The sequence below is a fragment of the Anser anser genome (genome assembly GCF_964211835.1).
Source record: "Anser anser genome assembly, chromosome: Z".
NCBI classification, from domain to species: domain Eukaryota; kingdom Metazoa; phylum Chordata; class Aves; order Anseriformes; family Anatidae; genus Anser; species Anser anser.
Window position 1 is genome coordinate 67,090,131 of NC_139723.1, and position 23,073 is coordinate 67,113,203.

Below are 23,073 nucleotides of genomic sequence, written 5' to 3' on the forward strand. Positions count from 1 at the left end.
ATGCCCGTTTTGAGAAAAACAAGCCTCTCGTGGGAAGCCGAACCGCCCCACCGACGGGCGCTGTCAGAAGCCACCACTCCCAGCAACCGCCATTTCCCCTCCCTGTGCCTGTGTGTGGGGACGGACCCGTTACGCCCAGCCCCGCCCCCTCACCGGGCTCTACAAGGGGGGGGGGGGGGGGGCAAGGCAGGGTCCGCCTCCACCAATCCGAGGCGGCGGCGGTTTGGTCACGTGGACAAGTGGCTGCCCAATGGGAAAAGGCGGCTCCCGGCAGGCCGGGATTCAAACGGTCGGCGGGCGCGGCGCGTGCGGCCTTGGTTTCCCTGGGGACGGCGCTGCTCGGCCCGGCCACCCCCATGTCGGCTCGGCTGGTGGGCCCCGGGCCCTACCGCGCCACGCGGCTGGTGAGGGAGTGAGGGAGGGAGGGAGGGAGGGAGGGAGGGAGGGCCCCCCCGGGATCCACTCGGTGCTCGCTCCTCCGCTGGGGGCCCCGGGTTGCCTCTGAGGGGTCTACCTCCCCGCCCGGGGGTGTGTGGGGGGGTCTCCCGGTAGCGGCCGGGAGGAGATTTAAAGCCGTAAGGGGGGGGATTTAAAGCATTAGCTGTGGCTGTGGGTAGCACAAGGCTGTAGATTCCCCTGTTCCCCATCTTATGTTCTCACATCTCAGCTATTTAAACCATAGCTTCACGTTTCAGAGCGCTTGCCAGCACAGGTGATCCAAAAGTATGCGCCTCTGTATTCACATCCATCTGAATTTTCAGTTCCTTTCGTACAACCCAAATGTTTCCCGTGCAACATTCCCCTTAACGGTTTCCTTTGTTCCCCTTTCCCAGTGGAACGAGATAATTGAACTGTTTCGTGCCGCGATGCCTTTACGGAAGCATCGGTGCCGCTTCAAAAGCTACGAGCGTTGCTTCAAAGCCTCAGAGGCCGTGGACTGTTTACATGAACTACTCGGCTCCAATCAAAACTTTGGCCCTGAAGTGACTCGCAGTCAAACGGTTAAGCTGCTTAAAAAGTTCCTGAAAAATCACGTCATTGAAGATATTAAAGGAAGATGGGGTAAAGAGGACTTTCAAGATGACGGCCATTTGTATAGGTAAGTCTATATATGATGTCTCTGCAAAACTTAAGTTTTATGAATACACTAATAACTTTTGTTAGTCTTGCAAATATTTTTGTGAAATGCTGTTGGAATGGTATCAATGTTTTTTTTCCTTTTCCTTCCTGTTAAAGGCATTTGTCTTTCTAGTGATGACAAGGGTCGGGTTTAACGTTTGATTTTTATTTTTTAAATAGTTTTAGGGAACTTTTAACTTGACTTCAATTTGATGAATACTAGCAAAAGCTTTTACAGCTTTTAGAAGGTAGTGACTTCTGTTTGCTGTTGATAGACATCAGGTTTGTTGGTGACTGAAACTGTGTGAAAAAGGTGCTGCTTAAAGTCAGGATGGCACTGAGCACCCAACCCCACCCACTGCTACTCTGTTCTACATTTCCATTTCTTCTAAGAGAAGAGAAAGACATCTGCATTTAACAGTTATTCATAACAATGTTTTTTTTTTTGTATGCCTTGGGTCATCAATGTATCCTTTAGATAAGATATTTGTTGAAACTGAGAAATTTTTATTTGCTCATGTTCAAAGGAGATTGTTTAACCTTGTTACTTGTGGTTTGTCAACAGAGGAAAACAATTTTATTTGTGATGAAAGCTTAGCATTGGAGGCTGTTCTCTGACCTCTTACGACTTCAGTTAAGGCTTGGGTGTTAAGAAGTTACAGGTTCCAAATTTGTACCTTCTGGTGTTGTCCTGTTTAGTAGCGTTAAAATTAGCATTAGCCCGAGCATGGGTGTGTCACTTAAATTGTGATGAGTCTTCTTTTGAGGTAGTAGGAGCTCTATTCATGCAGATCTATAAGGAAAATAGGTAAGCAATAATGATACGCTTCTACTTGTTAGTCCTCTTCTTACAGAATTTTTGTATTGATATTTTGTAATGAATTTTTTATACCCATTTCTTTTAACCTAATACATGGAAAAACAAGTCTTTCATTTCATGTAAAGACAGATTCTTGTTTGATTTGCGATCTTAACTAATCTTTTCACAAAATGATGCCTAAGCTTTTTTGCTTTGCTGTACAGCTGTGCTGTGCCATTGTTCATGACATTGTTCATTTAGCTCCAAAAAGGGGAATTCAATGTAGTCAATAATAAAGGGAAATGTTAAATTCTGAAATTTGAATTCAATTTCTAAGGACCCGGTGACTTGTAAATGGAAAATATTTTAACAAGTTCATCCAAGAAAGTCTCTGCCTAAGTATCTACAAATGATACGCTGCTCATGAAGGTTATGAGCTGAGAATGACTGCAGGCTGGGTGAGGACTCTGTTAAGTACTGTGTGTTGTCCTCTTCTTACACTCTCTTCTGGCCAGCTGTTTATGGCTCCTGTAGGAGGGATGGTGCAGGTAATCATTGACTAGTTGGGGTTGGAAGACAGGCATAGAGAACAAGCTGTAGAGACTCTTAGATCTGAACTTCAAGCTGGAGTCAAAGGTTAAATGTGAAGGTGTGGGCTTCTAGCTGGTTTAAATAGAAATGGAAAAACATCTGTCTCTTCTCTTAAGCTACAGATCATCTTCTGCTGGGAAGATGATCAGAGGGTAGTAGCATAAAAATGCTGAGAGTGACAGAGAACAGAGATTGATATCACATCTGTCAGTGTACTGGTTTGGTGGTTGTAGGGATTATGTTCATGAAATGGAATAGAAAGACTGCAAGCTTGGTTCTAAGGATAATTTCAGGTGTCTGTTTGAGCAGCAGTGCTGAGGAAGGAGAGGGGGTTTTGAAGAAACACAGAAGAGGAGAGTAAGGGGAGGGCACAGGTTGCTGGTTGTACAAACTGTTGTTGCTTGTACAAACAATCCTTTGGTTGTTTGTACAAACAATTCTTATTGGTTGTACAAACAATCCTTTAGAAGAAGAATGGAAAACTTTATTTAAAGCCACATTTGATGTGGAAACAGTAGGACAAATGAATAATAATTGATGTCCTCTGGTGTTTTATATTGGTACTGGGCGATAGACTGATTCTAAGCTTATCTTAGATCTTATGAATTCGAGCTTTAGCTTTTATTTTCTCAGAGAGCTTTCACAAGCTTTGCTTTACTGGACTTGTCAGTCTCCTGTTACTTCTAACACTTGCTCCCAGGTAATGACATAATCTGTGAAGATGCACTCTAATCCTTTCAATGTCCTCCAGTCCATTCTACATAGGAGCCATATTGCTTATGGATTTTATCCTACAGGTGAGGACTGTTGGTTAGCCACCAACACTCAAACTGTCCTCAAATTGGAAGAAGCTCAGGGAAAGCAGTGTACAAATAAAACTTTAACTTAAAACACTCAAATATAAGTCTGCTTGCAGATGAAGAAATAAAAGAACTACCTATTTATTCTGTTTATGCTAGTATTCTGGCAGGTTTCCTTCCAAGATTAGGTCTTTATGCAAGCTGTGCAGGGAAGATCTTTTCTCATGCAGTACAATGTACCTTCCATTTTTTCTGAAACTTTTGAGGGTTCTGTTCCTATTTGTTTTTGCTACCCTGAGTAAATTAGGAACAAGCAAATTGCGAGGAAGAAGTTTAGAGACTACTGTGAACCTATGGGTTGTACCATGTGGGGGGTGCAAATAGAGGTTTTGTAGACCTGGTGGCTTCTTTTGATCTTTTTACCACAGCATAGGTTTCATCTACTGATAGCTTATGTTTTGGTGTGAAGTGTGTTTTATTCTTCCTACCAGTGTTCTGTATCAGATTCTGTAAACTGATAAATGTGTGACACAAACAGAACATTCTCATACTTGTGTTGGACATTACTAGCTTTTCATTCAAAATTGAAAAGGTGGCAGTCTGACATTTTGAATATTAAGGTGTCCTGCAAACACAAACTCAGGGTTTTCACTGACCATCACTTCCTTTTCCTTCTACCATCCCCCAGTCTTTGAAGAACAGAAAAGCAGTGTGTTCTGAAATATTATTAAAATGATTAGTCACTGATAGAGCTCATTCTGATAAGTCTGGTACTGGTTTGGTGTACTTCCTAGCCTAGTCCTGCTCTCTGTTCTTTATCTGCACAGAGGTGTTGTGTTTTATCTTCTAAAAAAAAAAATGATGCCATACATGTTGAATATTGTTTCCTTTCTTCCCAGACTTTGACTCCCTTTTGTCAAAAAAATCATTTTTTTCTGAATTTAATTATATTTATATATACAACTGTATTTTGCTACATATCTACATTCTGTATAATGGTTGGTGGTGTTTTTTGTAATATAATCATGACTTACTCAAATTTTGTTCATTTCTCCTTTGTATTTTCAGCCATGACTTCTATGAGCTGGCTGTAGGAGTTGGGTGAATTATCTCTATGCCTTTCATTTTATTTTATATTCTGCTATTAGACTAAACTCTATAGAGAGAGCTCTTTGGTGATAACTACCTTAACTTTTTTCTCCTCAGAAGGCAACTAAGTGACTAAATGAACAGTTAGATATTTTTAAAATAAATTTGTATACCTTTCATGCATTTTGAATAGAAGCCAGCTTTTTCTCCACTGTCCATGATGCATAAATAAAATACGTAGGATACTCATATTTTTGATCTTTGTGTGTTTAAGTATTAAAACGTGCTTTTTTCCTATTTTTGGAGCTAAACATCAGTCTTCCAGAATGCTTTTACTCATGTATTAAATGTCCTGGCAGCTCCCTCTGGTGGACATCCCCAATGTTAATTTTTTAAATGCATGTCTCACCATGTTCTAAGTAGAAATGCAAGGAGCTTTCAGTTCTGTTGGTAATCCTTACTCTTTAAAGCTTGATGTGCTCAGCATCTTTTCTATAAATTTCTATGGTAATTGACTGTAACTGCAATTGTACTCTGATGCAGAGTTGTCATTGGAAACAAGGTAGTTGAATCTTTCCTTAATTTCTTGTGTAACTGTAGTTGTCCTCTATTATTCACTCCATAGAAAACATAAAACAGATGTTGCCAAATGTTTGTTTGCGTGAGAATGTTAGAAAACTATTAGATGTGAGTGAGAAAAGTATTATGGCTTCTAAAATAAGTGAAGGCTGTCTGTGAGTCTGACCTACTGGCTCAGTGTAGTCTATAACAATGATATGTTACAGTTTTGGACGCTTTCAGGCTTTACATGTCTTGAAATCAGAGCAATTGTATTGAAATCAAAAGGGTCAGTACATGTGCACTGCTAGTAAACCTCTGGGAATTCATCTGTGGCGTTTGTTACACCATCAATTCAAGGTTAGTTGACATTGCCTTTACTCTAGATTTAAACAAGTAGCTTTATTTCTTCCTTCTCTAGACTTACAAAACTACTATTGCTGGTTGAAAAACATGTCAGTCTTGGAATGCTCCCCAGGTATTAGCTCTTATCTAATGTTCTTTTATTAAACATAAAACCAGAAGCTTTTCATTGGGCGTCCAAAAGCTTGGCTCTATCAGCACCTTGCTGTCATACCTGAAAAGGAGGAATGTACATACTTTTCTGGTTGTAAGAACTCGTTCCTTTACTGATGATTCTTTGAGGAATCGGAGTAGAAAGTGACAAAGCTAGAAGTTAAAATGAACTTGAAGGGAAAGTGGAAACTACTGAGAATACTGTAAAGCAAAAGATGAAGACAACAGATGTTATAGACTTAAACTCTAACAAATAATTGTTGAAAAAATAGTTAACGCAGCTGAACATCTTCTGCAATGTACTTTTAAAAGACAAAGTAAATTTCCAGGATTGGCATAAGATGCTTCCTACCCTCCCTCAGGGTTTGTTGTAAGTGATACCTCCCTGTGATACAGAGATTTTCTTGAAGAGCTTAGTTGAACATAGCAAATGGGCTCAGTGTTGTGTAGTCAAAACCATGAAGAGTTTAACCCATGCAGTATATTGCTACTGGACTAATAAAACTACAAGACAAATCTAATTGGAAAACTAATAGAATGTTGGAACTGCCTTGAGAGGTGGGGTTAAACTTTAGAGAGAATTTGAGCATTTCTTGAGCATGGGAAGCTTTCTTTTAGGATATGAATGTATGCTACGCAGTGGTGTACAGTCTCTTGTTGCCTTAAGCATCCTTTACATTCTGATCAAGGGAATGAGGGAGGCAGAAGCAATTTGTTGAAGCACAAGGAAACTCAGGATCTAAAACGTATAAGTGCAGGTAAATGAGATCTGCTTATGAAGAATGTTATGAAACAGATTTTTCTTTCTGATGTGTTGCCATTTATTACTTTGTATGTGCTCTGGCCTAGTTTTGCAGGTAATTTAATTCTGGTCAAGTTCAAGATGTGCCTGAGTTTAATGTGATTTGGAGTTTTTTGTTTTCTAATATGTGCAAGAGCTAGCTTAGGTTTTTCTGCCAATTTCAAGGCATTTCTTGAATTGCCTTTAATGGTGAATGAGCTTCCTGCACAAACAGCTGGAAAAATACTCCAGAACTGCTGGATATGGTCGTTGCATAGAAAGCATGTAGACACAGAAGGACATGGTAATGTGGACAAAACTTTGTGTAGGCACTTGCATGCATTCTAATTAAATCAAAGTGTTAATCAGGTCACTTAATTATCACAAAATGGTTTGGGTTGGAAGGGACTTTAAAGACCATGTAATTTCAATCCCCCTGCCATGGGCAGGGACACCTCCCACTAGACCAGGTTGCACAAAGCCCCATCCAGCCTGGCCTTTACTTACGTGCGTTAGGACATGCATGCTAGCAGTGCACATGACATGAGGGAAATCTATCTACAGCTTTTTCAGCAGAATCAACAACTTCTAGTGAAGACCAGGGTCAGTTGTTGAGTATAGGCAGCTGGTGCTATTTGAGACACGCTGGGATATCAAATGTCCACCCAAGTCTTTCAGGTATGTCATGGGCTGTACAAAGGACTTGAACTACTCTGGAGCAGCACAAGGAGGCCAAATGAGACATCTTAAGATGTCTGAACTTTTATTCAACACCTGTCTTCAGGCAACTAAGTTGCATTGTGCATCTCTAAGGCTTTTGCTGTGTTTACTCATGTGAAGGTCTAGTACATGGTTTTGCATTAATAAATACTGAATAGTGTGGAGTTCAGAAGCTTTAAGAGTGTTCTCCAATTACAGATTTCCTCCTTCCTCACCTCTGAAGCCATACCCAAAGAAGCCTTCATTTGGAAAGGAAGTCATTAAATTTCCAGACTGGAATGAAACAAAGGTTGGCGTTTCCCAAGAACACATCCCGGTGAAATCTGTCACAATGGTAAGATATCCAGTTTTCATTTCCCCAGACATATGCATGTCTGGAAAGCAATTTCAACCAATGATTTCTTCATTGTGGCACAAAATATTTGCTTATAGATTTAAATGTAAAATGCTTTTATTTTAAATGTATGTGAAGTGAAGTTGTTCTTAATTATTTGCTGAGGATGTTGGTTTTAAGTTTTCTTTCAGCTACAGACTGTAATATCCTTGGCATCCTAAATTCAGCATGGTTCCATTTGCCAATGTGTTTACCTCTGTTTGCTCTAATTCCAGTAACACATCTAAGCATCTGTTATACTACAAGACAAAATAGTTCCTTTAATGTCACCTACAATGTAACTCCTATTCAAATTCTTCATGTAGCAGAATATATACAGTATTAATCCCTTTCTAGCTACTGTGAAGTTGTTGGTTATTCAATTTCCTTTTTTTTTTTTTTTCCAAGGAGTATATTGTGGCTATAAGGAGAAGTCGCCCTAGCTTTGTTGTCAGCCTTTTTTGAGCTTGGAGAATCATTGTACTCTGTATTCATTTAGTTTGATCCAGCTTTTGCAAAGTTATTGGAAAAAAATGTGCTTTTATAAGTAAAATAAAATTGTATCACTTCTTACTAATTTGACATCCTAAAAGTATAGGCCTCCTGAGTTACCTTTGCTCTGAACTTTTGTTCCAGTGTACATTGAGTATTCACATCCTTCTTGTAAACTGCTGGGACATCTTCGATAACTTTGGCCTTTTTATTAATGCTGTCCAGTGCAGGGCTTTAGCTTTGGTATTTTTCTTGGAGATCTGTTTGGAAAAGTAGTTCCTACCATTCTGCTGGACATCTAGAGGTCCTGAATAAACGTCTGTTCCCTGAAAAGGATTATTGCCCTGATAAGAGTTAGCAAAGGTCTGCCAATCTACATCTGTCTCGGATATGACAGCATGAAATCTGGCATAGCTCAAAAGCATATTCTTTGGCAGATTTGGTTAATACACAGGACTTTAAGAAATTGTGGCAAAGGAATAAGGTTGCTTCTGCTGGCTGCCTTATAAAAAAAAGGTGTAGCTTCCAGTAGAAGGGTGAAGTGGACAGGTAATTGAAAGTGGTTTAAGCAAACCATAAATTGCTGCAGCATCGATCAGAGCACTTATTGTCTACGTGTGAATTGATAGATGCGGACCTGAGTACTGAAATACTGGTATGGAAAGCCAGATATTAATTTCAGAGGGTGTTCTTTCAAACTAGACAGACAAGAGACAGCTCTTGTCTGTTACTTCATGACATGACTAGTGGTTGGAGTAATTAGGTGTGTTCCTGGAGTGCATTTTGTGGCTTAGCTGTAATCACAAGGAATACTGTTAATGTGATCTAGGATGGTTGTGATGCAAGTCAAAGCACAGTAACTGGGAATGATCCAGAGCACTGCTTTAAAGTATGTTGCTGACACAACTTGTATTGTATGTGTACACATTGACACACCAATGACAATCTTCAAGCTGGGATCTGAATGCTGAATAAAGGACAAGTAGTCACACAGGCTTTCGTTCTTGTTTTTACATTCCTGTTATAATGGTGGAATGGTAGTTGAAAACAAGTGACTTGAACTAGTTTTAATCAGGGCCAGGTTCTGAAGAAAGGACTAGGTGCTATTGACTCCTGAGTTTTAATGGTCAGTGATGTGATTTTTCAGCTTTGGAGAAGTTATATAAAAGAGAAAAGACGTTGCACATCTATGAAACCTAAATACTTGCATTCTGGAGGTTTTGCTAGAACTTAAGAATAACTAGATCACTAGTAATAGGAAACATGCTCTACCACAAATGTTATACTGTTTAATATTTGAGAAATCATCAGCTAATGAGAAGTGTTTTTTTTCTGATTGTAGAACTCTGAAATGTGGTACAAGCGTCACAGTATAGCTATAGGGGAAGTACCAGCATGCAAACTTGTTCTCCGCAGGGAGTTAACACAAGCAAATATAGAAGAGATATGGAAGTCCATGACTTTGTCACGGTGAGCATTTGTAGAGTAGGACTGTATAGTATGTGATAGTCTTGTCTGTCTTCTCTAGCAGTACTTATAATTTCATCCACTGACATTTCATTAATGCCATTAAAGTCACAGTGGCTAGACTAACTATACCACCTGTTATTTGTCTATCAAATTCAGCAGATAACTTCCGCAAGGAAACTGTTTAATACCTTCTGAATTTTTCTTTCCTGTTGTAGTATATGTCCTTTTACTGTGTGGGGTTGTTTTGTTTAATCACATTTTTGTTAATCTTTTTCTTTTCATGAAACTGAATCACTTTTGTATGGGTATGATACCATGACACCATTTAATGACAAGTATAATACTTAATATAAGAAACATAATATCTGAGTACAGAAGGCTTTGAGATATTTGTTACACTCTTCAGAACAAATATCTTATGCAAAATTGAGGGCTTTAATTTAGAATATTTTTTTCCTCCTACAAAAATATACATTAGCTATTTTTACACCACAGTTGAGTCTTTACTAATGTGTTCTTTTTATCTAGGCTTGGCACACCATCTCTGTAACAAACCTGATCTGGTGCAGTAGCATAGAAACTTAAATGATTGGAGAATAGATGTCTAAATTCTCTATCCTCTGTGTTTGGGACTAAGACAATTACTGGAAAGAATACCCTTTCAAAACTATATATTGTAATACTTCGTTTACCTCTTTCAGATCAGATGATGTACATACTATGTGTTTATGTATTTTTGCAGACTACAAAAGGTCTTGGGTTTGAATTCTCTGGATGAAGTGTTGGACACAAAGCTTGTGAATTCAAAGCATATTGTCCAAAATGCATACAATGTCAATAAGCAAGGCATTGTCATTTTAGAAGATAAGTCAAGTGAGTATTTTAGAAATTTTCACCTTTTTTATATTGTAGCTTATTGGTTTAAGGAAAGAAACAACATTCATTCTACTCTATACTAACATGTAGCATCTTTAGATGTGGTCATACAAACATACTAGAGTTTTTACTGACTATGCTATTGTCCAAATAACAAGGATCAGTGTTTATTCTTCCATATTTACTCCTGAACATATCCCTGCTTTAGTAATTGTATTAGATTTATGTGGCAATGCATTGGTAGCAGAGGAGCTACCAGGGTGGCCGGTGAGAGCACAGCCCAGCAGCTGCCCCATGTTAGACAAGAGCTGGCTCCAAAAGGTTCCTGCTGCCGGCCAGAGCCGATCCAGTGAGTGACACCGGTTGGGCCTCTGGGAGAACAGATTTAGGAAAGAAAAAATTTAGGAGAGGAAAAAAAAACACTGCTGTGCTACAGCAGCTTGGAGAGTGGAGTGAGAACCAGCAAAACAACCCCACAGACACCAAGGAGAAGGTGTAGTTGCTCCAGGTGCTGTAGCAGAATTTCTCTGGCAGCCTGTAGTGGAGAGGCCCACGGTGGAGCAGGCTGTCCTCCTGCCCACCATGGTGTACCACAGTGGAAGAGATTTCCACCCTGCAGCCCATGGAGGTGTCCTTGGTGGAGCATGAGGTCTAGTGGGAGCGGCCGCCTATGGGGGACCCATGCTGTAGTAGTCCATTACTGAAAGATGGACCCTGTGGCACAGCCCGTATTGAAACAGTTCTTTAAGAGCTGCTGCTTGTGGGAAGCCCACATTGGATCAGTCTGGGTAGGACAGCATGCCTTGTGAGGGACCCCATGGTGGAGCAGAAGGAGAGTCAGGGGCAAGGAGCGGCAGAGACAAAGCACGATGGACTGACTGTTGTCCCTGTTCCCCTGCCCTGCTGTGTGTGGGGGGGGGGGGGGGGAGAAGAGGTACGAAAAGGTAGGTGGATGGGGAGAAAAGTGTTTTTGACTTTTCACTGCTCTAGTCTGTTATTAGCAATAGACAATAAATCACATTAATCTCCCTTACTCTGAGTCTGTTTTGCCTGTGATGGTAATCCATGAGCAATCTCCCTGTCCTTATTTCAACCCTTGATCCCTTTTCCATTGTATTTTTTCCTCCTTTTCCTTTGAGGAGGGGGAGTTAGAGAGCCATGTGGCGAGCTTAGCTACTTACCAGTGTGAAACCACCACATCAGCATCGAAAGAAGATGAAAGAGCAGTGAGTTTTCACTTTCAAGGGTAGGGATATTTTTCATCTGAAGCTGGCTTTGTCAAGTTAGGCTGAAGAACACTAACCTCGTATGGAGTGTATGAAGTCTAACCTGAATTGGAGTGTCTACATGAAGGCAATACTTAGTAAAAACTGAGAAAGCATCAAAATACACACAGAGGAGCTTAGAACTTTTCATTTTTGAGCTTTCAGTCAACATGTTTTGAAACTAGTACCAAGTTTAAAACTACTTTGCTCATCAGGGAGAGATGAAAGCACTTCTGCTGTGATAGGTTATTGAAAATATTACCACCTTGTTTTCCACAAGATCTGTAGCGAAGTGACGTATCACGTAGGAATCTGACTTGGTTTGTGGAAGTAAACGACTCTAGAGCATATACACGTCCATTTTCCAAACAATTGGTGCAATTCAAGATATTACCTTCCCCCTTTCAGGAATGACAGAACTGAATGTGAGAGTGCTATTCATCATCTTCAGTGCTAAATAAGCAATTTATTATAATGCAGCAGTGAAGGTGTGGTTTGAAGGTGCTTGGCTAACTTTTTACAAGGCACAGTAAGGACTTGCTATGTGATTGGTTTTGCTAATTGAGCTGTACAAGCAGTAGTGTAACTGATACTGAGTACTGAAAGTTCTATAGTATAGATCCAATTCAAACTGTATGATGGAGATATTCATGAATAATATGCTTTTGCAATCAATCTACTTATAGAAGTAACTTAATGAATTTTCAGTTTCACTGTTATCTTAGAATTTTTTTAACAAGTGTCTCAGATTTATTTAACCTTTTCATTTCTCTGTGCTTTTCCCCTATGCAGAGGACCTACCTCACTGGATATTGTCAGCAATGAAATGCCTAGCAAATTGTAAGTAAATGGGAAAATTGTAAGTAAAACGGAAAAATATTAAAAGCCCATTAAAAAAAATCAACTGAACTGACTGTTCCTTTACCACTTCATCATATATAATTTATATTCACAGTCAATATTTTTTCTGATCCTGGCCTTGAAAGCAAAGCTGGAAAAGAATACTGAGCATATTTTCTCCTGACAATGCAGTTTATTTCCATGAAATGTATAAAGATTCTATTCATGTTATTTCATACCTACTCATATTTTTTGTGTACTTTCACTAGATCTATTGGAAATATATGGAAAAAGTTATTTTGAATAGTTTGTCTAAGCTTTTGTTTTGTTTTTCTGATAGAATTTGCATTTACATGGTCTGGAATAGAAAATACTGACCTGGTTGGTAGCTGCAAATTAACTGTCTTTTTCTCTTTTTTTATTTAGGGCCAAGCTGCTCAGATTTGAAGCAGCCTACATATTCAGGATTTGAAAGAGATGTCTTCAAAACTATAGTGGACTACTTTGGCCAGATGAAAGAACCGCTTCTTACATTTAATTTTTTTGATATTTTTGTCTGTGTGTTAGGTAAGTGGTCTTGGATTTAACAAAAATATATTCTTTTGAATTAACACCCTAAGCCCCCTGAGATACAGTAAGTATGAAAATATTAAATTACATTTTATGTTTGTGTTTCAGGAAAGAACAAATTCTGAGTTCAAAAGTAAACATACTTTGTAGCATGCCATTTTTTCTGAACTTTTATAGTAATTGGGAGATAACATTGCATTTAATGAACTTTGGTGTTGAAAAAAGAATTCAGAATAATTACATTGACTAATTGCTAAGGTGATATACCACTCTTTCAATAAGTACAGAGACTTGTCAGTTACTGTTAAAGTGGTTTGCTTTTTTGAATTTAGTATTTTAATACTTCGTTAGTATCTAGTTGACAATCTCGCTTCAAGTTGAATACAGTTTCTTTTCTTTGACTTTCATCTTAGACAATAGATACTCTTGGTAATATCCTTAAAAATTCTTTCTGGCCTGCTTTCAGAATCACAGAATCGTCTAGGTTGGAAGAGACCTCCAAGATCACCCAGTCCAACCTCTGTCCTAACACTAACAAGTCCTCCACTAAACCATATCACTAAACTCTACATCTAAACGTCTCTTAAAGACCTCCAGGGATGGTGACTCAACCACTTCCCTGGGCAGCCTATTCCAATGCCTAACAACCCTTTCAGTAAAGTTCTTCCTAATATCCAAACTAAACCTCCCCTGCCGCAACTTTAGCCCATTCCCCCTCGTCCTGTCACCAGGCACGTGGGAGAACAGACCAACCCCCACCTCTCTACAGCCTCCTTTAGGGTACCTGTAGAGAGCGATAAGGTCGCCCCTGAGCCTCCTCTTCTCCAGGCTGAACAATCCCAGCTCCCCCAGCCGCTCCTCGTAAGAGTCGTTCTCCAGACCCCTCACCAGCCTCATCGCCCTTCTCTGGACTCTCTCGAGCACCTCGACGTCCTTCTTGTAGCGAGGGGCCCAAAACTGAACACAGTACTCGAGGTGCGGCCTCACCAGAGCCGAGTACAGGGGGACAATCACCTCCCTAGCCCTGCTGGCCACGCTGCTTCTTATACAAGCCAGGATGCTGTTGGCCTTCTTGGCCACCTGAGCACACTGCTGGCTCATATTCAGCCGACTATCAACCAATACTCCCAGGTCCTTCTTGGCCAGGCAGCTTTCCAACCACTCATCTCCCAGCCTGTAGCACTGCTTGGGGTTGTTGTGCCCCAGGTGCAGGACCCGGCACTTGGCCTTGTTGAACTTCATACAGTTGGCCTCAGCCCATCGGTCCAGCCTATCCAGATCGTCCTGCAGAGCCTTCCTACCCTCGAGCAGATCGACACATGCACCTAACTTGGTGTCGTCTGCAAACTTACTGAGGGTGCACTTGATCCCCTCATGCAGATCATCGATAAAGATATTAAAGAGGACCGGCCCCAGTACTGAGCCCTGGTGGACTCCACTAGTGACCGGCCTCCAACTGGATTTGACTCCATTCACCACAACTCTTTGGGCCTGGCTATCCAGCCAGTTTTTAACCCAACGAAGCGTACGCCAGTCCAAGCCAAGAGCAGCCAGTTTTTTGAGGAGAATGTTGTGGGAAACATATTTTTTTTTGTTTGCTTTGTTGAGGCTTCTTATTTAGCCAACAGAGGGAGGTCAAGAAGACAACTTGGCTTCCTGTCATGGAGCCTAACTCTCCTTTTTGCACTCAAAACTGTTTGGAATTAGCAGTAAGAATGCAAATAAGGGGCCCAACTTAAATGCCTCTATGCAAATGCATATTCTGGAGCTTCCAGCACAAGAAGGATGAGTTAGACCCACTGTTCGAGTGGGTCCAGAGGAGGGCCACAAAGATGATCAGAGGGCTGGAGAACCTCTCCTACAAATAAAGGCTGAGAGAGCTGGGGCTGTTCAGCCTACAGAAGTGAAAGTTCCAGGGTGACCTCTCTGAAATTTTTCAGTTTGAAGGGACTTATAAAAAAGATGGAGATCAACTCTTTGCTCAATCAGATAATGATAGGACAAGGGAGAATCGTTTTAAACTAATAGAGGGGAGATTTAGATTAGAGGTTAGGAGGAAATTCTTCCCTCAGAGGGTGGTGAGGCACTAGAACAGGTTGCCCGGGGAGGTTGTGGATGCCCCATCCCTGGAAGTGTTCAAGGCCAGGTTAGATGAGGCCCTGGGCAACCTGATCTAGTGGGTGGTATCCCTCCCTATGGCAGGGGAGTTGAAACTTGGTGATCTTTGAGGTCCCTTCCAAACAAAGCCGTTTAGTTCTATGAAATGCACATAGTATGGGCAGTAAATAAGATGAACTGGAGGTGTGCATATAATCGCTGGGCTGTGATCTTACTGGCATCGGAGATGCAGTGTTATGGTTCCCATGACTGGATTGTTTGAATGGAAGGATACAGACTTTCGGAAAGACAGGCAGGGGAGATGAGGAGGGGGTGTTATCCTCTGTCAGTGACCAGATGGAGCTCATGGAGCTCTTCCTGGGGATGGATAAGGATCTGCAGAGAATTTATGGGTCAGGATTAAAGGGAGGGCAGGGACAGGTGATGTTATAGGGGGTGTCTGCTACAGGCCACCTGACAAGGAAGAAAAGGTGGATGAGGCCCTCTATAGACAGATAAGAGCAGCCTCACATGCAAAAAGCCAGGGCCTTATGTGGGGAACTTGAAAAACTGTTATCTGTTGGAGGTGCAACACGACAGGGCTTAAATGATCCAGGATGTCCCTGGAATATGTTGATGACAGCTTCCTTTGCCAAGTTATAGAGGAGCCAGTGAGGAGAGGTGCTATGCTGGACCTTGTTCTCACCAACAGGGAGGGACTTGTGGGAATGCAATGATCAAAGGCAGCTTAGGCTGCTATGACCATGAAATGTTGGAGTCCAAAGTCCTTAGGGCAGTGAGGAGTACGCAGAGAAAGCCTACAACCCTGGACTTTGGGAGAGCAGACTTTGGCCTCTACAGGGGTCTACTTGCTTGAGTACTGTTGGATAAAGCACTGGAAGGAAGAGGGGCACAAGAAAACTGGTTAATAGTTAAGAATCACCTCCTCCAAATTCAGGAACAATGCATCCCAACACAGTGGAAGTCAGGCAAAAATGCTAGGAAGCCTGTATGGATGAAGAAGGAGCTCCTGGCCAAACTCAAACACAGAAAGAAAGCTTACAGAGGGTGGAAGCAAGGACAGAGTCCGGGAGGAATACAGAGGTATTATCTGAGCAGACAGGGATAAGGTTAGGAAAGATGAAGCAGTGATGTTAAATCTGGCCAGGGCTGTCAAAGGTAACAAGAAAATCATCTATAGGTATGTCAGGAAAGGAAGACTAGTGAAAATGTGGGCACTCAAGAAGGAAACAGGAGACTGGGTTACATGGGACGTGGTTACCTGTGATGTGGAGAATACTGAGGTACTGAATGACTTCTTTGCCTCAGTCTTTGCTTACAGGTTATCTAGCCACACTATCCAAGTCACAGAATTCAAAGGCAGGGACTGGGGGAATGAAGAACTGCCCACTGTAGGAGAAGTTCATGTTCAGGATGAGATAAGGAACTTAAAGGTGCACAAGTGCATGGGACCTGATGAGATGCATCTGAGGGAACTGATGGGTGTAGTGGCTAAGCCTCTGTCCATCATATTTGAGAAGTTGTGGCAGTCTGGTGAAGTTCTCAGGGATTGGAAAAAGCAAAACATAACTCCCATTTTTAAAAAGGGAAAAATAAGACTCAGGGAACTACAGGCCTGTCAGTCTCGCCTCTGTGCCAGGCAAGATCATGGAGTAGATCCTCCTGGAAACTGTGCTAAAACACACTGAGAACAGAGGTCACCGGACAGCCAGCATGGCTTCATGTCAGCAACGGCAAATCATGTCTAATAAATTTGGTGACCTTCTGTGACAGGATTACAGCATTGGTGGATAGGGGAAGAGCAACTGATGTCATTTACCTGGACTGTGCAAAGAATTTGGTACTGTCTTATACAACATCTGTGTCCCCAAATGGGGGAGAGATGCATTTGACAGATGGAACACTGTGGATAAAAAGAATTGGCTGGATGGTCACACTCTGAGTTCTGCTCAACAGCTTGATATTCAAGTGGAGACCAATGACAAATGGTGTTCCTCAGGGGTCTGTGGTGGGACTGGTATTATCTTTGTCAGTGATGTGGACAGTGGGATTGAGGATATCCTCACCAGGTTTGCCAATGACACAAAGTTGTGTGGTGCGGTCAACACGCTGGAGGAAAGGGACGTCATTCATAGGTAGCTGGACAGACTTGAGAGGTGGGCATGTGAGAACCTCATGAGGTTCAACAAGGCCAACTGCAAGATTCTGCAGCAGGTCCAGGCAATCTCAAGCACAAATAGAGGCTGGATGGAAAATGGGTTGAGAGCAGCCCTGAGAAGGGCTTGGGGTTATTGGTTGATAGGAAAAATGAACATGAGCTAGCAATGTCTACTTGCAGCCCAGGGTACAGATGGCTTTCTGGACTGCATCAAAAGAACCGTGAACAGCAGGGAGAAGGACGTGATGGTCCCCTTCCTCTGCTCTTGTGAGACCCTAGCTAGAGCACTGTGTTGAGCTCTGAGGCCCCAGCAAAACAAGGACATGGACTCATTGGAGTGAGTCCAGAAGCAGGGCCATGAAGATGATCAGAGGGCTGGAGCACCTCTCCTGTGAAGACAGGCTGAGGGAGTTGGGGTGGTTCAGCTTGGAGAAGAGAAGGCTTTCCAGGGAAACATTACAGCAGCCATCCAGTACCTAAAAAAGGGCCTACAGGAAAGCTGGGGAGGGACTCTCTGTCAGGGAGTGGAGTGACAGGACAAGGGGGAATGGCTTTAAACTAACAGAGGGTTGGCTTAGATTAGATCTAAGGAAGAGATTCTTTACTCAGAAGGTGGTGAGACAGTGGCATAGATTGCCCAAGAAGCTGTGGATGCCACATCCCTGGAAGTGTTCAAGGCCAGGCTGGAAGGGGCCTTGAGCAACCTGGTGTGAATGGAGGTGTCCCTGCCCATGTGAGGTTGGAACTGGGCAATCTTAATGGTCCCTTCAAACCCAAACCATTCTATGAAGTAAAAGATGAAAATGCATGATTTATTTTGCTAGTAAGGTTATCTCTAATCACTTGCATTATTTCTTCTGAGACTAGACCTGGGTTTCTTGGTTGGGGGAGGAGGGGTATTCTTTCTGAGCTCAGCTGAGAGAAAGAGGAGAGTTTGGGTTTCAGCCTAATGTATAATACAGTCTTCACTTAGCAGTAAGCCAAAGTACAGACTGTTATGAAGCTTTAGGGGGATGTAAAGGATAATGCATACTGCACAGTACTCCTGTGTAAGTGTTATTTGTGGCTTGCTAGTACTGAGTGCTGCCTCTGAAGCAGTATTTGCTTAGCAACCTGTGCATTTACAAATCATGGAAAAACAGGTCTGTATCTGTGACTGTACTTTTTAATGTAGCATGACTTTCAAAACCAGCAATAATTCTCAGTCATAAATCTATGTGCAAGAAAGAAAAAACAACTGCTGCACAACAGCAGCTGGGAAAGAGCAGCGAGAACCAGCCCTGCAGCCCCCCAGGTCAGTGCAGAGGAGGGCAGGAGGTGCTCCAGGCAGGCAGCAGCAGTTCCCCTGCGGCCTGTGGAGAGGCCCCTGGTGGAGCAGGCTGTCCCCCTGCAGCCCATGGGTCCCACACGGAGCAGATCTCCACGCTGCAGCCCGTGGAGGAGCCCCCGGTGGAGCAGGTGGATGTGGCCTGGAGGAGGCTGCGGCCCATGGAGAGCCCCCGCAGGAGCAGGCCCCGGGCCGGAGCTGCAGCCCGTGGAGAGGAGCCCACGCAGGAGCAGGGGGCCCGGAGGGAACTGCTGCCCGTGGGGGACCCGTGCTGGAGCAGTTTGCTCCTGGGGGATGGACCCCGTGGTACAGAACCATGTGGGAGCAGTTCTTGAAGAGCTGCTGCCTGTGGGCAGCCCCCGCAGGCTCAGTTCGGGAGGAACAGCATCCTGTGGGAGGGACCCCAAATGGAGCAGGGGCAGAGAGTGACCGTGAGGGAGCAGTGGAGCAGAAGCATCAGGGACTGACTGCAGCCACCATTCTGCTGGACTGCTTAGGGGAAAGACATAGAGGAGAATGGATAGAGGGGCAGGGAAATGTTTTTGGTTTGCTTTTAGTTCTCACTGCTCTAGTCTGTTAGTAGTAGGCAATAAATTGCATTAATCTTCCTTATGCTGAGTATGTTTTGCCTGTGACAGTAATTCATAAGTGATCTTCCTGTCCTTATTTAAAGTCTTATCTTTCCATTGTATTTTCTCTTCCTCTTCCGTTGAGTAGGGGGAGTGAGAGAGCTATGTGGTGGAGCTTAGCTAGCCATCAGTGTGGAACCACACAGTCAATCAGATGTTTTTCTCCTGACAGCTGTTCTAATCTGATACTAGTTCTATTTAAGCAAATATCTAGTAGATGCTTCCTTCACTGAGCCTTGGAATGAGCCTTAGAAACCCAAAAGAGGATGATATTTTGAAGTTAAGACCTATTTATAGGTGCATAAACTACCTCCAGATTTTACTATGTGTATCCAATCTTCAAATTTATCTCGTGTGCTTACATTCTATGTTTTTCTCAAGAGTTTAAGTAGAATTAGAACACAAATTTAACTTATACAGGTCTGGGGGACATATCATCATTGGTGTTAATGAAGTATGAGCACATGTTTTGTTTGGGTTCGCAGGTTGTTGCACCAGACAACTATTTTTATACAGTTGCTACATCTGTGCATGTATCTCAGCCATCTTCAGATCTCAGTGTCATAAATAAGCAAAGGATGAACTAAAATATTGTAGCTCATATCTGCTAGTATCTACAGCTTTGGGTTATGATAATTAATATTTTCTAGTGTATCGGAATGTAGTCTTGTAAATACTTAAAGTGAGTAGTGTGAAGTGAGTCCAGTTCTAGCAATATATTTCTAGACTCTTTGGGGAGTGGAGTTGTGAATATGTGGGGAAGGAATTTAGAGATGGATTTGAAAGTGCTGTATTAAATTTTATGGAAAATCATAATTGAGAAATGTTGCCATATTTCCTGATCCTGATAAACCAGGTCTGTTGCAAAAACACAGCAAGGCTGTAGAAGCTCTTCAAATATCTTGTCTCCTGCTGCCACCAGAAAATCGGAGGAAACTACAGCTGTTAGTGAGGATGATGGCAAGAATTAGCTTTAACCAAGATTTGCCACCTCTTTCTGAATCAGTGAGGACCAGAACCTTGGTAAGTATAGTGAAAGGCAAAAAGTTGGACAAGGCTTTTGAAATAGCACAGACAAAACATTCTTACTAGAGAGCATGTACAAAATACAGCTTGCTTATTTGATGAATAGTTTTTCTAGTCTTTCTGGCTAACTTTCAAGTCTTCTGCGTGGAGTAGGACAACAAAACTTGGTTGGAGAGCCAGTCCTTAAAAATCCTATAGTAGCATTCATAAATCCAAATTTGTTTCATAGCAATTAAGAGTTTAATAATGAATGGTATTTGATTAAAATAATTACATTATAATCTAAATGTTATTTTTAGAAGTGAATCCTTTACAGTCCTTTACAAGTACTTTGTATTAAGTTTTAATTTAGTGGTGTCATCTATGACACAAGACAGAACAACTTGTGTGCTGGCTGTGCTTAAAACATTAAGTGACTGGTGCATAGCCAGAAGACTTGTAACTGAACACTTTGGTATGAGATTACATGTACTAAGCTGGATGTGAAGTTTGGATTTGAAAATAATGGCATCAAGTCTTCCTTCTGGTGTGCAACTTCTATTCAATTGCTGTGTTAAAATCTTGAAAGTATCGTTGCCCTAAATGGAAAAGCCACGTGGAATGCCTGTTTGATGAAGTCTTGAGAATAAAATGGAATTCAGCCATTGTATGCCAAAAATCAAGAGTTAAATTATGTTTATGGGGCAAGAGCCATTTTCAGTCCACTCAGCATCTCAGTACATAATGCTCTTTTTTTTACTGATGCATTGGAAGTATGGTAAGTATAGTGCTGTTAATCTTTTTTAAAAAGATCTCTTTTTTTAAAACAAACTATTTTTCTCTATAAACAGAAAAATATACAATAATGATGTTTTTTTCCAGATGGTTCAGGCATTTTCCCGTTGCATTCTTTGCTCTAAAGATGAAATGGACTTGGATGAACTGCTTGCTGCTAAACTAGTATCTTTTCTCATGGACAATTATCAAGAGATCTTAAATGTTCCTTCTTCCTTGAAATCGTCTATAGAGGAACATGTTGTACATGTCCAAAGAGTCCAAGTAGGTGTCAAGTAGAAAAAATAAAAAAAATCTTGTCTCTGTGCTTCTGTGCTTACGCTTTCTGGTCTTCAGTTGATCTTACAGATCAACAAGACACATCTAACACTTTATTCTGTCTCTGCTAACATTTGAAGAGCTAATTAATTCAGACTGCTGATACTCAATCATAACAACATATTTAAATGAAACTATGCTGATCCTGAATGACTCGATGACTAAAGGACAAGAACTCTTAAATATGTTCCCATCTTGGTGGTCTTGGTCTGCATCATCTTCTCCAGGAATGGAATCCCAATCTTCTGGAGCCATCCATACTTGCTCGACTTTTGTATAACTTTATTTCTTTTTCCTGATACCATATTTTTTGTTTAAATCTGCTTTTTAGTTCAGCCTTCCAAGTTTTCTTAATGAAATAGTTTTTTGTAACTTTTTCAGAGTTACGTGGACTTCCTTTGTATCTTGTTTTTTTGACTTGCTAGCACTTGATCAAATAGTGCAGGAGATAAGTACAGTTTGTTGTCTCTTCTCCTTTTCCGTTTAATGTCTGTGAATAACATTTAATGACTTTAATGGCCATATATGACTTTAATGACCAGAATGACTTTAATATTCCGTAAATGATGGACAACTTGATTAGGCCGGTTTTTGCAAATTTGTTGCAGAAAACAGCTCTTTTCCCTCTTTTTACAGATAAAATACACTGGGGCTGACACTGATGCAACTTTTCCTGCTCCATCTTTTTGTCACCAAATCAGCACAGATGAGTTTGAATACCAAAGGGCTACTGGCTCTCAAGAACCACTGGCAGCTTTATTGGAAGAAATAGCAATGAACAAAGAAATATCTGTGAAAGACAAGAAGAAGAAGCTCAAACAAGTAAATAATTCCTCCTCAGTCTTTACAGAATTTTTAAAATTTCTTTATCAAGACTTAGGTGTAAAGTATTCAAGACAAATATTGAGGCTTAAAATAATAGATAATCTTGGGCAATTACTGCTGTTTAATTGTTTTGAATAGAGGTACTGTAATGAATCAAGCCATATTGGAAAATATCAGTTAATTTTCCGTATAGAGAGTCTGACAGAGGAATTTTCTTGCTCTGTAAATGGAGGTGACATTGTTTAATATGCCAAGTGTGAATGAATTTTTCATTTTAAATTGTGTTTTTCTAGTTTCAGAAATCTTACCCTGAGGTGTACAGAGAACGATTTCCTACCCCTGAAACTGAAGCAGTACTATTTCCTGAAAAATCTAAACAGAAACCACCAATTCTGATGTGGGCCTTAAAAAAGCCTTTTCAACCATTTCACAGAACCAGAAGTTTTCGGATGTGAACGGTTTGTAATACATCATCGGACTGCGTCAGAACATATCAATTGATCTTATGCAAAAGGAGCCTAAGCAGCATGTAATTAACTCATAAAAAAAAAAAAAGTACTGGGGATACTATTGAGACTTTTTTAAAAAAAAAAAAAAAGGTCAAAAGAAGAGGAAAGTATTGAGGAGTTAGGAATGTGAACCAATATCAGTATTTTTGTAAAACACTTTAAAAATATTTTGTATTTTTTTAAAAACTTGATTAACTTACATGGGTGATAAGGTACACTTGCTGTAGTTTGACCATTTCAAGGTCTAAATGTATTTGTGTAATGTTGTTAGTGAGCAGCATTTTTTCCTGAAAATGAATCTTATGTAAATTAGTTTGCTTTTGTTCACGCGTAGCTTGAGAAATTCATATTCTGTACAGAACTGAATAAGTATGAAACACTGGATTTTTTGATAATGTGTATGCTAGCCTAGTGTTCTTAATATGTAAGGTTTATTTCAGAAAACTGTAAAGACTCATTATTAATTTTAATTCTTATGCATTATAGCTTGACCCAACTCTTGTTGAAGTTCCATGGATTTCACTATTGCA

At 41.1% G+C, this 23,073-nt stretch overlaps 1 protein-coding gene across 1 annotated transcript; it reads left to right on the plus strand.

Annotated features, from left to right (window-relative positions):
* The first annotated feature begins 240 nt into the window (after positions 1-240).
* On the plus strand, positions 241-22,729 carry DEPDC1B (DEP domain containing 1B). Its single transcript, XM_083816176.1, has 11 exons — positions 241-404; positions 834-1,099; positions 7,172-7,307; positions 9,181-9,308; positions 10,051-10,181; positions 12,242-12,289; positions 12,716-12,856; positions 19,948-20,114; positions 20,979-21,155; positions 21,846-22,031; positions 22,328-22,729. The coding sequence occupies exons 1-11, from the start codon at positions 357-359 to the stop codon at positions 22,487-22,489; spliced, it is 1,590 nt and encodes a 529-aa protein (XP_083672302.1). The 5' UTR covers positions 241-356; the 3' UTR covers positions 22,490-22,729.
* The last annotated feature ends 344 nt before the right edge of the window (positions 22,730-23,073 follow it).

Excerpts from the sequence above, each read along its gene's own strand:
- DEPDC1B (XM_083816176.1), top strand. The coding sequence starts at position 357 with ATGTCGGCTCGGCTGGTGGGCCCCGGGCCCTACCGCGCCACGCGGCTG. Across the intron at positions 10,182-12,241 it reads CATTTTAGAAGATAAGTCAA|AGGACCTACCTCACTGGATA; the intron begins GTGAGTATTTTA and ends TCCCCTATGCAG. Across the intron at positions 22,032-22,327 it reads AGAAGAAGAAGCTCAAACAA|TTTCAGAAATCTTACCCTGA; the intron begins GTAAATAATTCC and ends GTGTTTTTCTAG.